The sequence below is a fragment of the Simochromis diagramma genome, unplaced genomic scaffold, assembly GCF_900408965.1.
Source record: "Simochromis diagramma unplaced genomic scaffold, fSimDia1.1 OVJJ01000402.1, whole genome shotgun sequence".
Lineage (NCBI taxonomy): Eukaryota > Metazoa > Chordata > Actinopteri > Cichliformes > Cichlidae > Simochromis > Simochromis diagramma.
Window position 1 is genome coordinate 3,759,133 of NW_024386972.1, and position 15,659 is coordinate 3,774,791.

The 15,659-nt window shown below is 38.9% G+C and overlaps 2 protein-coding genes across 4 annotated transcripts in view; one reads left to right on the plus strand and one right to left on the minus strand.

The window, feature by feature from the left end:
• The first annotated feature begins 839 nt into the window (after positions 1 to 839).
• On the plus strand, positions 840 to 4,487 carry star2 (steroidogenic acute regulatory protein 2). Its single transcript, XM_040039118.1, has 7 exons — positions 840 to 952; positions 1,065 to 1,172; positions 1,252 to 1,385; positions 1,514 to 1,672; positions 1,943 to 2,127; positions 3,446 to 3,539; positions 4,084 to 4,487. The coding sequence occupies exons 1-7, from the start codon at positions 889 to 891 to the stop codon at positions 4,174 to 4,176; spliced, it is 837 nt and encodes a 278-aa protein (XP_039895052.1). The 5' UTR covers positions 840 to 888; the 3' UTR covers positions 4,177 to 4,487.
• Positions 4,488 to 4,668: 181 nt separating this feature from the next.
• LOC120738076 (A disintegrin and metalloproteinase with thrombospondin motifs 14) overlaps positions 4,669 to 15,659 on the minus strand; it is a 60,269-nt gene continuing 49,278 nt past the window's right edge. For all 3 annotated transcript variants that reach the window (XM_040039116.1, XM_040039117.1, XM_040039115.1), the window contains 11 exons: positions 15,202 to 15,374; positions 14,868 to 15,001; positions 13,921 to 14,044; positions 13,592 to 13,672; positions 11,346 to 11,509; positions 11,093 to 11,258; positions 9,239 to 9,371; positions 8,842 to 9,049; positions 8,597 to 8,726; positions 7,820 to 7,927; positions 4,669 to 7,712 (listed from right to left, as the gene is read on the minus strand). In XM_040039116.1, coding sequence (XP_039895050.1) covers positions 7,150 to 7,712; positions 7,820 to 7,927; positions 8,597 to 8,726; positions 8,842 to 9,049; positions 9,239 to 9,371; positions 11,093 to 11,258; positions 11,346 to 11,509; positions 13,592 to 13,672; positions 13,921 to 14,044; positions 14,868 to 15,001; positions 15,202 to 15,374 — 1,984 coding nt within the window. In that variant the 3' untranslated portion in view covers positions 4,669 to 7,149. The remainder of the gene's footprint in view (positions 7,713 to 7,819; positions 7,928 to 8,596; positions 8,727 to 8,841; positions 9,050 to 9,238; positions 9,372 to 11,092; positions 11,259 to 11,345; positions 11,510 to 13,591; positions 13,673 to 13,920; positions 14,045 to 14,867; positions 15,002 to 15,201; positions 15,375 to 15,659) is intronic.

A 15,659-nucleotide genomic window follows, 5' to 3' on the forward strand; every position in this document is an offset into this window, starting at 1 on the left:
TCATCAAAGATGAATTGATTCTAAGAGTTCACTTCATTCTGAGTATTTTGAGGGATTCTTTTAAATAATCTTTTTATTATCCAATTTATTATCCAATTATCTGAAAGGTTATTAAAAATGCATCATGCATATATGCAATTTCAAGATGACTGAAAAAGAAGTTTAATAAACCATGAGTCCTATTTAAAATGCCTCATTTAACTTCCTAAGACCCAAACTCTTCCACGGCATGCATTTTTAATTTCTCTTTGATATTTGGGCTGATTGGGACCTGATTAATGTAAAAACAAAGAATTACCAGATTTTTTTTTAACCTGATTTTTGTTTCTAAGAAAAATGAGAGCCACATATGAGGATATTTGTTTAAAATTTCGATAGATCAGTGGCAGTATGATGTCCTCGTAAGTGGATATCAGGCCCTTGTAGAGCAAAATTGAGTATTTTGATCTAAATAACCCAAAATGTGATGTCCACATATGTGGACGCCAGGTCCTAGGAGGTTAAGCTTATTTTATTCTTATTTAGGCTTATGCATTTAACCAGTGTTCTCTAAATGTGACAGTTTTGATCATGCACTGCTTTTGTCATTGCAAATCTAAATAGGACTGCTTTCCAATTTCCAAAATCTTGCCTCAACATATTTAAGATTAAGTGTTGGATACATTAAATAATTGGGTTGTCCTGTGTGGGGTTTTTCTTTCAGAGAATTTCCTCTCTGTATCACACCCAAACCCTTGTCTTAGTTAACAGTCTCAAATGTGGCCTTCAGGACAGAATTCAGAACAGGTCCTATCTTCTTCTCTGGCCCTTATCTCACTGGAGTGTCCTTCGCAGACCATATAAAGATCAGAGACACACTTTACTTTGCTGTCACTGCCAAAGACAGACATGCTGCCTGCTGTTGTAAAGCTCTGCTGTGGAATTTCCTACCCACATATAAAGAACATAGCAGGTAAACCTTCCACAACCTACAGAAGGACTTTCTCCTTTTTATTCCTATTCATGCAAACAATGCATTCTCAGTAAGTCTCCTAAGCTGTTTTATTTTTCATTCAATCATGCAGGACTTCAACGCACTGCCATGGCAGTGATAGGTCAGGAGATCACGCACCTGCAGCAGTGGGGACAAATCGAGAACCACGAGAGACAGCAAACTGGTTTAAATCATAATGGTAAAATATAACTGTGTTATTTTCATTAAATGTTTTAGATTGCGTTTGCCAAAATATTACAAACAGCGGTCTTTTGCAGAGGCCAAGCCAAAAGATATAAAACCTGTGCCAGCAAAAGAAGATCAGCTGTACGTACAACATGGACAAGAAGCAATGAGGAAGGCTCTCTCTGTTTTGGAGGAGAAAGAAGGATGGAAGTTGGAGGTTGCTGAGGTAACATCTAATTAATAAAAATGCCATTAAAGCACTTTCATCAAAGTTCATCAAAGGTCACCGCACTCTGAAAAAATCTTGCGTTAAGTAAACAGTGCATCACGAACCTGTGTTTTTTTCCTCTTTAGAGTAATGGCGATACGATCTGTAGCAAAGTGATTCCAGGGGGCAGGAAAGTCTTTAGGCTGGAGGCAGTGTTGGACGCCAGTGTGGATGAGCTCTATAACATCCTGTTTGTCAGAGTTGAAGAAATACACCAGTGGAACCCAAGCATACAGCAAATCAAAGTGAGCAACTCACCTTTCAACAACTTGGAAACTGGATCAACTGCAAAACTTTAAGCTATAAAAATACCAGAGTTTAAACATACACAAATACTATTTAAGCTATATTCAAAATTTTCCAACATGTCCTGTCTGCAAATTAGTCTTTATAACCAACCTATAGTTGTCATGCTGCATATTCACATCAACAAATGCATTTTCCGACTGCTACAAAAAATCTATACACAGGTTTTGCAAACGAAAAGCAAATGCTGTTGGTTTCGTGTGTTGTAGGTTCTAAAACGTATTGGTCTACAAACAATTGTCATCCACGAAGTTTCAACTGGGACAGCAGGAAATGTGATTGGAAAGAGGGATTTCCTGAGTGTCAGACACACCTGCAAACAAAGGTCCAGCGTTTATATTGGAGGAGCAGCAGTTCAGCTGGAGTCATTACCCCCTCAGGCAGGCTTTGTAAGGTACGTCTGCAGACGAGGCACTAATCATTCATTGTCATATCTAAAATGATACTCAACAGCTTAATTGAACTTTTTCTTATATAAAGAGTCTGAGTTAATCTTAGTCATCCACGAAGGGAGATAAAATAACACAAATGGGGGAAAAATTGTCTTGATGCGCTCTGATGTTTTAATTTTTCCATACAACCTCAGCTAATTTCAGTGGAGAAAAAAATATGAGGAGAGCTAAAGTTAATTTTCATAGCCAATTATATATTAAATGCTGCTGGGATGCGTTTTAGGGAAGCTATGTGGCAGTGATGCCAAACTAAATATTAATACAAGCATGATTACTTGTCTACAGTGATCATTGATAGAGTGATGTTTAGTAGGTATAACATGTTCCACAAAAATAATAGCTTGGGTTAACTGGGAAAGTCATTAGAGCATAGGTGTCAAACTCTGGCCCGCGGGCCAAATTTGGCCCGCAGCCTAATTACATTTGGCCCACGAAGCCATACCCAATTACTATTAGAGCTGGCCTACTGCTATTATACAGCTAATATATATATATATTGTTTAGTATTAAGCTTTGGTTGTTCCATATTCAGTTTTTCAGCAAAACTTGTTTGAGTCCATAAGAAAAGATTCATTCTTATATCTGGAGGAAGATTTTTTTTTTCAATAAATATTAATGTTAGCCCGCGACTTTGTTCCAGTTTTGAATTTTGGCCCACTGTGTATTTGAGTTTGACACCCCTGCATTAGAGCATACATCATTATGTATTAAGTAGTGAACAGAATTTAAAGTTTGCCTAATGATGGTGCTAATTATAAAATGTAGGAGTCACCAGTGAATTTCATTTGGAGGAGATCGTGGCTATTTGTAGCAAGTTTTATTCCAATTGCTGAGATATTTTATTATGTAATCTTAAATGATCAACAGATGGGTCAAAGTTGGTGGGAAGAGCAAGGTAAATCTTAGTTTAATACATTAAAATACATTTCTGTCTGAGGTCAACCAACTCCTCCAAACCAAACTATGCACATAGATACATCTTAGGCCCCTGAAGGTTGTTATATATATCATATTTTATCATACTATTGCCAATCAAACCACCTAGCAACAGGCTAAAAATGCCTTTTTTTTTCTTTTTCTTTTTCTTTTTTAGCATTTATGCACCTTTAATAGCTTATAAAAGAAATTTGAATTCCCTGGCCAACGGCATGAAAAGGCTAAAGAACCACATGCATTGTATGATTACTGATAATTAAAATAAAGACAGGCGAGGCTAAAAGAAATTTGAAAACTAAAACACATTTTTTTGCGTGAGTACAGAGCTGAGCATGGACCAACCTGCATCATCATACAGGCCCTGGATGAAGATTCAACGAAAAGTCGCTTCACGTGGCTTCTTAATATGGACGTAAAGGTAAATTCATTAATTAATAAATGTAAATCTGCACATGCAAAATAATGCAGGGTTCTATTATACATTACACGTATACAAACTGGCCATTTCACACTGTATATGTTAAACAACTCATGAACAAAAACAATGTACACATTTCCTCTGTTTCTGTAAAAGTGAACTAAATGAGAAGATTTTTCTTATTGCATTTCTCAGGTTTTCCTTTTTAAATCCTGTCAGTAAATGTAATGCACTGTGTACAAGTCAAAATCTCAGTGTTTGCTTTATCAACTGCATCTCATGGTGTTTTAGAGCTGACCGAGAGTGCTCTTCCCTCATGAGCTAAGAACAGCAATAAAAGGCCATGAGATGTGGTTCAAGGCTTGGGAAAATAAGTGGACTCTGTGTTAATATTATTCAAAAGCGAACAATATCTACATATGAACAATGCATAATTATTGTACAGCAGCAGACCACCTACCTGCACCTCCCTCTCTCTTTTTGTTGTTGACTGACAGTCAACAAATACCATTCAGGCGTCTAATAAATGTCACTTTATTCTCAGGGCTGGCTGCCAAAGTCTATTGTCAATCAGGCTTTGCCTCGGGTGCAGCTGGATTTCACCAGACACCTCCGCAGACGTCTCAGCCTTGGCTGACTCAGTCACTTGGTCTGTGTGACACCCACACCACAGTACCACCTTGTCATTGCTCACAGAAGAAGATGGGGGGGACAGTGAATGCCTGGTTACTCGGCGAAATGATACAGTTTTAAGGAGATAGGAAATGCAGCGTCTTATTTTTACACAGCAGAGCTGGCAGAGATCAGTACCAGCCTGGCAGAAGAAGACTGGCAATTATTGTTACATTGTGCCACTCAAACCTCATTAAGATTTGATTAAGAGGCATCACTTGTCTCTTGATACACCCTGTATATGACTGGACGTAGTTAATAAAGTGCTTGAATGTGTTTCAGTGCCTGTGATTTATTTCTAAGAGTTAGATCAGACAGAATGAATGTGTGAACTGGATGTGTTTGATTGAAACACACTTGGTCATGATGAATGCGCACCACTCAGGGGAGTAAAAAAGATCAAAGTAAAATATAACTGCAGTAAATGGATATGAGCAGAGGAAAGAGCAAAAGCAACATCTTTCAAATGTGTTTTACTTTGTTCACCATACCACTTAAAAATTCAATAAATATTAACATTAAAGCTTTCATTTAGGTACGTATATACAAGAATTATACAATAAAAATAATGACGTTATGAACCGCAATGCAGGACTGGTGTAACAGTACGCCCAACCACAGTGTGTAGACAGCATGGCCTGTATTTTGCAATTGCAACACAACTTTTCATAACTTGAAATTTACACTATATACATTATTATCTGAAAAACATCAGTTACAAAAAAATATATATCATAATGCGTTATATTCTGAAAAGCATTTTAAAGCATTAATTGACTGACGTCCACAAAAACAGACAGCGGGCATGCTACAGTGGGGATGGCTTGCAAACGGTCATGATTTTTCCTGTCAGTGAGGATAATCAGCGGTATGTCGGACATCAAAAAAGAGCACCAGGGATAGAGAAGCCACTGAGCTCCCTGCCAGGAGTGATGGCATGAGGTTTGGAGGGTACCTCCAGGATAACTGTAGAATTCAAGAGTGCTTGATTGTGATCAGTTAGTAAGGTAATACGATTATACCATTGTCTTGGATGTATATTTAATAAGCATATTCAATTTGTTAAAAAAACAAACAAACATCAAGCTAGGAGGAAAAACAGCTAGAAATGTAAGAACATCCGATAATCTGACAGTTGTTTAAATAATAATTTGGTGTAATGACTCTCTGAATTTAGCTTCTATCTTTATATACTTGTTTTTAATCATTTAAGTTCATTTGCTTTTAGATCATGTCAAGTATTTTAATTCCAATTCACTCTTTACCTGAATGACCTGAATGCGGTTTTTACCAGACTGGTTGAGCAGAGATTAGCAGCTCATAACAGATCGAGGGTAAGCAACATGACCACATGGCTAATTAGCATATCTTATATATGCACATTTATCAAGCTATTGCTCTTTTGTTATTAATGGAGCTAAATTGACACTCATACTCTCTGTACCGACAGAAAATACGTTTTTTAAAGTAAAAAAAAAGGTTCAGTAGATGCTTAGTTGTATTTCCCTGCAACGTTTGACTAGGCCTTTAGCTAGTAACTTAGTCACAACAGTAAAGCAATGAAGCAAAATCTATGCCATGCCTGTTAACTCAACCTCTTGATGTCTTTCTGCACTGATATTATAAGTGAGAAACATAGCACGGAAAGAATCTTTACTAGAAATCAATGGCTAAATTACCTAAACACGCAGGCAGATGATTGATTTTGTAATTACATTGTAGGAACTGCGACAGCAGGTATTGGGCATTCAGGTGAAAAGAGGAGCTGAGGTGTCAACTGATCATCACCTAGTGGTGAGTTGGATCCTGTGGCAAGGGAGGATGCTTCACAGGCCCGGCATGCCAAGATGTTTAGTGAGGGTGCGCTCAGAATATCTGCTAGAGGCCCTAATATATGACATCTTCCTTTCCCACTCAAACTTTGACAACATTCAAAGGAGGCAGGGGACTTTAGTCCAAACAGACTGTTCCACATCTCCTTTGCCAAGGTGGCTTTACAGAGCTGTGGCTGCAAGTCGGTTGGCACCTGTTGTGGCAACAATGGGGATAAAGGGAGCTGTCAATTTCAAGAAGGAGCCCTATCAGGATGGGTTATCATCTGGGACTCCAAATGAGCTCGAGTAGGGGGCCAGGGAGGTTTGTGATTAAACTACTTCTTCTGCAACCCGAACTTAGAAGAGTGGAAGAATATGGATGGATACTGTATAAATAAATGGAATTAGCATGGTATTTGATAGAATACGCCAGGTTAATACATAAGACTTTTTTTGCCAGGGCTTTTTGAGTTTAGACCAATAACTATTATGTACAACATAACAGCTAACCTGCCAGTCCTGTAGCTACTTCTTGCATTTCATATGTGGGTAAAGCTGTCATAAAATGGCATCTGGCAGAGACAATGACACTACACAGGGATAAGGATTTTTTTTGTCTTTAAAAAATGTAGCTCTATATTATAAATACAGTATAAGGTTTATAATTATTCTGGTGGCACACTCCAGACCCCATAGCTGGCACGTGCACCTCCAAAACCATAGTCTATGACCTCCTTATGTTCACGAGTTTAATAGTAGTTCTAATGCACTTGAAAAAACAACAGGCTTGCACAACTGTACACAGATAAAAACATGAATGTAGCAATGCAGTCATCACATTTTGAAGTCATTTTAGTTTACAGCACCTTTGTTTAAACTTTTTTTTTTCCATTTCATATTTGAAGCACACACGGCCGAGCGACGCCGTGCACCAGATCGCTCTGAAGTTTTGATGAGGTAACCACCACTGGGCTGGTCTAAGTTCACTATCATGGACAGAAAAATAATAATAATAATAATAATAAAAAAAAAAGAAAAACTTTGAGTAAATCACATACTGCAAAGGGTGTGCTGATGTTTGAGGCCATTTCACCGAACAGCACATTCACAACATTGTTCACTGTTCATTTCTGAGCCGACAAGTTTCTGTGACTGGAGTCCCTCTCTGATCCTAAAGTGTCCCTTCTTGATCTTGCAGCAGCTGGGCCTAAAGTGCTGTTTGGGCTGTGCTCTTTAGAGGCACCTCCACTTGAGTCTGCTGTAGGCCGTGGCGGCCCCGGAGGTAGAACTGGCCCAGCATCTGAATCTCTCTTTCCAGCAGTGAGAAAGGATTCGCTGGTGGGATGCTGGGGCGGAGCAGCATTTGTCTGTGGTGAAGTTTGAGAAGTGGCAGCTGTAGTTGGCACCAGAGTAGTGAAAAGACGCCGTCGAGTGATGGCTTTAGTGGTTTTTGGCGGGGTCTGTGTTGTGGTGACATGAGGTGGCTTGGAAGAAGCAGGATGAGAAAGAGCTGAGATGTCAGGTTCAGCTAAGGCTACTGGGGTGTGAAAGTCAGGAACATGGGTAGTAAGGCTTTCTTTCTTGTCACAAGACTCACAGCAAAGCTTATAATATCCAGGGATGGAACAATACCGGGAAAGGACTTCCATTTGGCAGAAAATCGATTTATCCCCCAGACATGGCTCATCTAGTAATAACAGGACAGAGAACATCACTAAAAACTGCGGTGAAATGAACATTTCTACTTCTACTCTGTTTATATTGATTTCAGAAAAAAATTGCATTGTAGCTTACTTGAAGAGATTTTTTGGACAGGGTTTTCTGGAACTCTTAGATAGACAGCTTCGTCTTTTATTGTAGAGTTTTCCATTGTTTGTTCGTCGAGAGAAGACCCTGGATGTCCTGAAGAGTGTAACAGCAAAAAACAAAACAAAACTGGGGTTAAAAAGAAGCCATGACAGAAAAAGCTTCTGGGAATCTGTTTCTTTTACAGGAAAACAGAACTTTGTTGTTCACAGGACACGGAGTGCAAACTGGAATTCTTTGTGTTCCTTTGTGTATTTTCAAAGCACATAATTTTCCACTTACTACCAATGCAAGGAAAAAGAAAAGAACTGAAAGAACTGGAGGCACTCAGCTCTTTGAAGAGGAAGCAAAATGAGAAAGGCTGAGGAAGGGCACTGGTGCAGAAATATTTAAGGTCTTAAAGAAGTGTCTTTGTGTGCACAGGATATTTAATACAAAGAGCATTAACAGAAAATGTATTCAGTCCTGAAAAAAAGTGTTTGCCTATGTGGGTCTCAAGGGTCTTATGCAGCAATCTTGTAACCATTAGTGAGACAAAGTTGTTTTTGGAAGATTTCTGCTCATGTTCACGAGGCAAATCTTGTGTTACACTACACTTCTCTAAAATCTACTGCAAGGATTATGATAACATGTGCAAGACTCATAATGCATTTACTTGTCACAAGTCAGAAGCAGAAGCAGTGTCCTTTTAATGGTGTATGTGAGACTAGTAGCAAGGTGGCCAAATCTCTCCTCTATTAGCACGTACATGCATGTGCATCTCACCTGAACATGGTCCCAATTTGCAAATGAGGATTGTTTCCGGTTTCTCGCCCTCGCATTCTCCAATGGTGTTGTCACTGGTCTTGCATACCACCTGCCTCTGCTGAATGCCTTCGCCACAGGTCACTGAGCACTGCGACACACCCAACGCACACAAACACACACACAAATATGTTTTATTTTCATCAGCTTCCATCGAGAACACTGAGGAGAAGAAGAAGAAGAAGAAGAAGAAGATCCTGTCTCACCTGAGACCATGCCCCTGTCCTCCACTGGGCAGGACATACAGTATGGTTGCAGGCTCTCCTTATCTCTGGACGTTCATCAGTGCAGTGTTTGCTGTGGACCACTTTGTTGGTACCATTGTGAAGCTCCTGCATGCACTGCACCACCCTGGTTTGGTACCCGAGTTTTCCACAGGTCTTACTGCAAGGACTCCACTCTTCTACCACCCACCTATCAAGAGAGCATTGTGTTTGAATAAAACTATCCCTCTCATTCCAAAATTAAATAACCTTTCTACACTAGTTTTTACATCCTCACTAAAATGGTAAAAGTCATGTCAGAGTGGACATACGGCATGAAAGGAATTTTAAAAGTGCTCATGCTGATAGAGCTGCAGTGCTGTAGTTTAAAGTCACTCACGTGGGCTGGCTGCAGTCTTGGGTGTTGCAGCGTTTTCGGATGGGTTTGGGCTTTTTGCTGGTTTCACAAAAGTTACGATGCACCAAACGACTGTCACTCTTCCTCCTGCATCCATATTTGGTGTACTGTATGCCTAATGGATATAAAATTACATAAGGAATGTACCAGCAAGACTATAGATCATATACCATGTGACCTCCATAACTTTGTAAAAAATAATTTTATATAGAGTCCCAAATTTTTAGAGATTCAAAAGTAATTGGACAAAGAAATTCAACTTGTAACAAATCTAATTTGACGTTCTTGTTCTTAAATGTGTAGCCAGTAGTTTGCAGCTTGTTGTAAACCGTCTGCATTGATTTCTTGATTGTAGTCTTTCACAATGATACCTCCTTAAGGTAGGTAAGGTGCTCTTAGTTCTTCTCCTGCAGAGAAATAATTCTGCAATCATGCATTTTTGTTGTTTTCTGCAGTCTTTCAAGCCTTTTGGTGATGCTGAGCTGGCTAGTGCATTCATTCTTGTAAAGACTAGAGTCTCGATTTAGACAATCCCAAAGTTTTTGCTCTCTGTCTGAGGGGTTCATTTTAGTTTTCCAATCTAATGATGACCTCCTTTACTTGCATCAATGTCTCTTTGGACCTCATATTAAGAGTTTCAGCAGCTAAAGAAGTTCAACAAGTTCAACACTCAGAATCAACTCCAGATCCAGAACACGGAAACAGGCTTCATCTGGCCATGACGCTTCTTATCAGTCAGTTGTACAATTAGCTTAGAGCCTGTGAAAATAGGGGACTGTGTATAAAACTAGTGGTAATAATAAACAGTTATTATTGAATTAAAGCTGAATATCTCCACTTCAATCACATCTTGATCGCTTGATTTAAAATTGCCTGTATGGATGCACAGAGGCAAAAACACAAATATATAGTAGGGTCGAAATGTCTGAGACTACACAGAAAATCTGTCAAAGCTTAAAATAATCAAAAAATGTGAAGTTGAATGATTCTTGACCCTTTGTTGGTAACTATATCATCCCATCAGTGCATTTAGATAACACTTAGGCGTGTTTGATCAGTGCATCAAAAGTAAACCCTCTAGCAGCAGTTTGCTTTTTAGAAATATCAAGTTTTAAGCTTAAAAACCTGCTTATTAAGAGACATTTTGGTGGGAGGAAACATGAAATCAGAGCTAAGTAAAAGCCTCAGAAACTAAAGTCTCAATCTAAGTAAGGTGGGGCTTTCTCACAGTCAAATCTAGGCTTGATGCAAAGTTTTCTAAGAGAGCACTGCATGACAGTCTACGCCACTTTGAAGAAACTGGATCACTTTATCTAAAGCAAGGGTCAGGCAGACCAAAAGAGATCACAGCACGAGGAAATCAATGCATCCAGCTTTGTTCCCTAAGAAAGAAAAGCAGCTAAAGAAACAAAGACTTCAGTCAACTTCAATCAAAGTGGTCTAAATTAAAAGGCCAAAGACTGAACTAATCGTCTGCATAGACAATAAATGCTTGGCCTTATATTTCTGTTATTTTTTCATGTCTCCCCTCAAAAACAGATAATTCATAATTCATAATTAATTCATTCACAATTGTGTGTTTTAAGTTGGAACATCAGAAGCAAATTAAATGCAAAAATATAAGAAATAAAACTCAGGTGGAACGGGTTTATTATTGTTATATAATTATGGTATATAGTAAGCTATTAAAACCTTGAACTGTTGTGAGTCGTTTTATTTCTTTAACTCATTAATTTCTGTAGTTTAACTGAAAGCAGAAAAAAAAGTTGCCCAGATTTATCTTTACTTTTGTTTGAGCCTACGCAAAAAACCCGCAGCTTCAGTACATTCACTGACCTCCCCCACAGGGTTTGGAGCACTGAGACCAGCTTTTCAGTGCCCACTCATATGTGTCCAATTCGGCAAGAAGAACATTATTGTTGGTAATAAGTGGTAGCAGGTCCTCATGTATGATGTACTTATATGTTAAGCTAACTTTTGCATCTTCTTCCTGAGGAATGATCTGCAGCAAAGTGAACAAACGTTATTAGAATAAACAGAAATTTGGAAGGACAAACTGAAGCTCGGAAAATTTACTTGATACACTCACCAGGACTATGATCCCTTCATGCAGAGGGCCAGTTGTTTTCAATGTCTCCCTCTCACCCTCAATGGAATACTCCCACTGTAAACCATTTTCAATGAAGGTCTTTGATTTGGCATCTTCACTTTTTTCATTCAGTATGAAGTTTCCAGTTACTTGATTCTTCACAGCTGTCAGTAATGAAGAAACAGATATTTTATGGAGGCAGAGGGAAGTCCAAGGGAAGGGATGTACAAATTCAAAGTTGGGATTAACCCATTCCCATCACAGAAAGTTTGCTCTAAGCAGAGAATGTGTCAATATGCCATTGTGGCTTTCTGACACCAGTTCTTCCAACTTGTGTTTTGTTTTGTCAGAGGAGAGACGAGTGGCCCAAAAAGGAAGATGGTTTTCTTGGCTGAAAGCTGTTTGAACCTGACTCATCAGTCATCCCAAGGCTCATACTAGGATAAAAAAAAAAGATCACTCTGTTATTTTGTCTCCATAACTGAAGACATTTCAGAGTGTCCTCCTTTTTCACATACAGCTTCACACTGTAAACTGCACGCAAGCAATTTGAAAGTCATTCGCTTTGAAGTAAGGCATAAAAAAACCATCAGCTGACAGATCACATCACTGGAGTTGCACCTACGATGTGACCTGTCAGCTGTGCTAATTGCACTTTATATTTCACTATAAGAAATACACTTTTTCCTGCCAAAGTTTATCTATAATGTAGTGTCTGATCCTCCTCTTAACATATATTAATGTCAGTAGAGCTGAGTCTCCTGCCATTCTCTTTAATGTCATATTTAATTTTAAAATGTACATTTCGAAACATCAAATGGGCTTTTAAAACTCCAAAATTTGCTCTTCAAAGTTTGAAGTTTGCTCTTTCAAAAATGTGGAGTCAAGATCTTTAATCTCTAAGGCAGTCGATGTCAAAACATTGTTTATAAAAATGTAAAAAAAAAAAAAAAAACTTTAAAGAGAAACATCTCAAACTCCTCCTGAGGTTCACTAAACATAGTCCCTAAAAATGGATAAACATGCTATTTCATGTGGTAGGCTACAGAAGCAGAGGGCAAAACAGAAGCAGGATATTTACAAATGGGGAAACAACAGTAAAACCAACTCCCTAACTATGCTCTCATTACACTTGTGCCACCAAAACATATCTGAGTCACAAGATCACCAGCACATGAACTATGGGGTGTCCTGTTGTGTCTGGTACCAGGAAGCAGATGCTTGACTAGTCAGAGAATCCAAAGAGTCTGAGGCTGGTACAGCATCACTGGCTTCTTATTGTGTTTTCTGAGCAGTTCCTGAGCAATTTGTGGTGGGGTGTGCATGCTATAGGAAGCTATATGAATTATTATTATAACATTTTGTAGTTCCTGATGCATAAGTGTTATTAAACTTGCACAAACAAAAATAAAGTCCTTCTTCTTTTAGGGGTCGCTACGCCAGATCATCTTCCTCCATCTCATCGTAGCATTCTCTTCTGACACATCAGCACGTTGCATATCTTCTTTTACTGCATCCATGAATCTTCTTTGTGCTCTTTGCTCTTTTACTCCTGTGTGACAGCTCCATATATTCACACCCTTCCTCTGCACATGTCCATACCATCTCAGCCTTGCCTCTTTAACTTCACCTCCAACCACTCAACCTGAGCTGTTCCTTTGTTGCACTTATTTCTAATCCCATCTCTCCAAGTCACTCCCAGTGGAAATTCTCCTATTCTCACACATCACGCCTGACACTCATTTCCACCCAGTCCACCCACCCTACGCTCTTTTTTCCACCTCTTGTGTACTGTCCATTGCACTGTATGGTTAAACCCACATATTTAAACGTATCCACCTTCACTACATCTGTTCCTTGCAGTTTCATTGTTACTCTTGTCCAGCACATACTTCCACCTCTCTAGGCTCATCCACCTGCACACCGCTCTCACTATAGATCGTGAAGTTGTCTGCAAAACCTATAAAGTCCCTATAAAGTTTCTATAAGATGCTATTAGGTCATATTATTCCTAATAATTCCCCCCTTATTCACTTAATCACTATTCTGTAAATTTTACTTCCATCAAAGAAACCTCAGATACTTTCTGTGAGCTGACTCTGAAATCTCTTTCTTATTAAGAAAATATGTTGCAATCTGGTTTACAAACCCCTTGACTTCTAATTCTGTTCACAAACCAGCCCTATTATTTTCAGTCAAAAGCATCAGATGTTTCCACACATGACAAAAATGTGGGACGCACTCACCAATTATATGAGGGGAGGTCTCGTTCTCCTCAATGACTATGTGGCGGGCCCCTATTGGGATGTCAAACATTTTCAGCATTCCTAACAAGGCAAAAAGAAAGAGCACAGTTTAGCCCGGCGCTTTAAACAAGTTATATTTTTTTGGGGGGGCTCTAAAGAAGCCAATTATTTCTAAATCAAGATAATAAGACAGGGTTTTGATTGATGATAAAGGCTGGTACATAGGTAGACTGTGGCTAAAATATAGAAGAACTAGTCATTAAATTCGTTCTTAGCTAAGGGTTTAACATCCATTTCACCGCTGTCCTGCCCCTGCAGTTGATAGTTACCGTTCTTTTTAGGGGTCTTGGTGAGTGTCAGCTTCACAGTGCGGCAGTGAGAGTTGTCTCCTTCACAAACTCCACATTTATCCTCTTGCTTGTAAGACCCAACTTCCTTGTCACAGCCTACATGCTGTAAGGAGAAAAGGCACAGCCAGTCAATCACATCAGTGGAACACTGTGACTGACTTTTACAGAGACGCAGATTGTTTTGCTGGGAGAATGATGCCATGGAAGGACAAAGCACATGTCTGATTTGGACGGTGCCTTATAGAATATACTGCATATTGGAAACATGTCTACACATAACAAAAGAGTAACCAAAACACTGATTGTCTTCTCTACAACGCTGCCACACTGGGCCTAAGGTGAAAATGGAGACAAAATAAAAACCATGTCAAGGGGCAAAAGGTGATGTATTCTATTCAATTCACTTACACTTCAGTAATTAAATATCTATATATAATTTTAAACAACATTGCCATCATTAAAATAGAATCTACTAAAGGTCACACTGTTGTGACCTTTAGTAGATTCTATTCTATTGGTGTAAAGCAATGCATAGATAGTGCATTAATAAAACATAGGATTTATTTTGAGGTGTGAAAACAGAATAAAATTGCTCTTATATATAGCTTTTAATTTCTTTATTTTAAAATTGATAGTGTACTTTAGAAACTATTGTTAAAAAAGGCAAAATACTCTCAAAACATTGCCAATTATGAATTTCAAACCCTAAGACAAAATCTATTCCATTTAATTTAAAATGTAAACAGCTTACTGCTAATTGTATCTTGGATGACCGACGTTCCCAGTGCAAAATAATATAAATGCAAAGTCTGAAGACTTAAGGTCACTGACTTTTTTGTGTGTTGTAGTAAAAACCACAAGACGTGCCTGATTATCTCATTATGTCTTAAATATGTCAAAGTTTATGTTTTTGAGCAAACGCTTACCAGGCACTCTCCTCGAGCGCAAACACTGAATGGGTCTAAGTAGCTGCATCTTGTCCCATCATGCATCACCTGGTTCATAGATACCACCTCTCCCGTTTCCTTTGACTGACAGCTCAGCTCACATTTACGGGCCTCTGAAAGCACATGAAAACACATTCATACACACCCTGATTATCAAATGTGATAAAGACATCCGCAAGCTCTGACAGTCTGATAACACCTCCATGACTCTTAATGTTCCTGTGAAAAGCTGCTAATGCAACTACCATCTGTCCTCTTGCTGCTGTGCAGAAAACTTTCAAGCTCACCAATGAAGCGGAGAGCCAGCTCTTACCATCTGGGTGCTCATAAGGCAGCCAGGTGTGCTTGATGTTTTTATGGTATTTGTTGCTTCTCTGGACGCACTGCTGAGCACGGAAGTCCTCGTAAGGGCCTGCACACTCCTCTGTGTTGCACATCTGGTAGTCAAACGCAGACCCGGGGCAATCTCTACCACCGTAGGCAGGTCTGATCAAGGACAAAAACATGATGCTGTTGAGCAAACTTCCTTCATAATGTTCCCAAAGATTCAAATGTCATTTTTTGGGCTGTAATTGAACAAGACTAAAATTAGTCTGTAACTGAAGAAGCTTCTTATGTGAGAGGAAACATCTTCAAGCAACTTAAAGAATTCCAGACGCTTTTCTGTCCAAGCTCCTTAGGCTAAAATCAGTTGTAAGTGTATTACTATTAAATATTTGAAACCTGATCCATCCTCCTAGCTTTAAAAAAGAATATGGATATTTAAAAAAG

Bases quoted from the DNA above. Each gene is read 5' to 3' on its own strand.
- star2 (XM_040039118.1), top strand. From the start codon at position 889: ATGCTGCCTGCTGTTGTAAAGCTCTGCTGTGGAATTTCCTACCCACAT. The intron at 1,173-1,251 runs GTAAAATATAAC...GGTCTTTTGCAG, and splicing joins AACTGGTTTAAATCATAATG to AGGCCAAGCCAAAAGATATA. The intron at 1,673-1,942 runs GTGAGCAACTCA...CGTGTGTTGTAG, and splicing joins CAAGCATACAGCAAATCAAA to GTTCTAAAACGTATTGGTCT.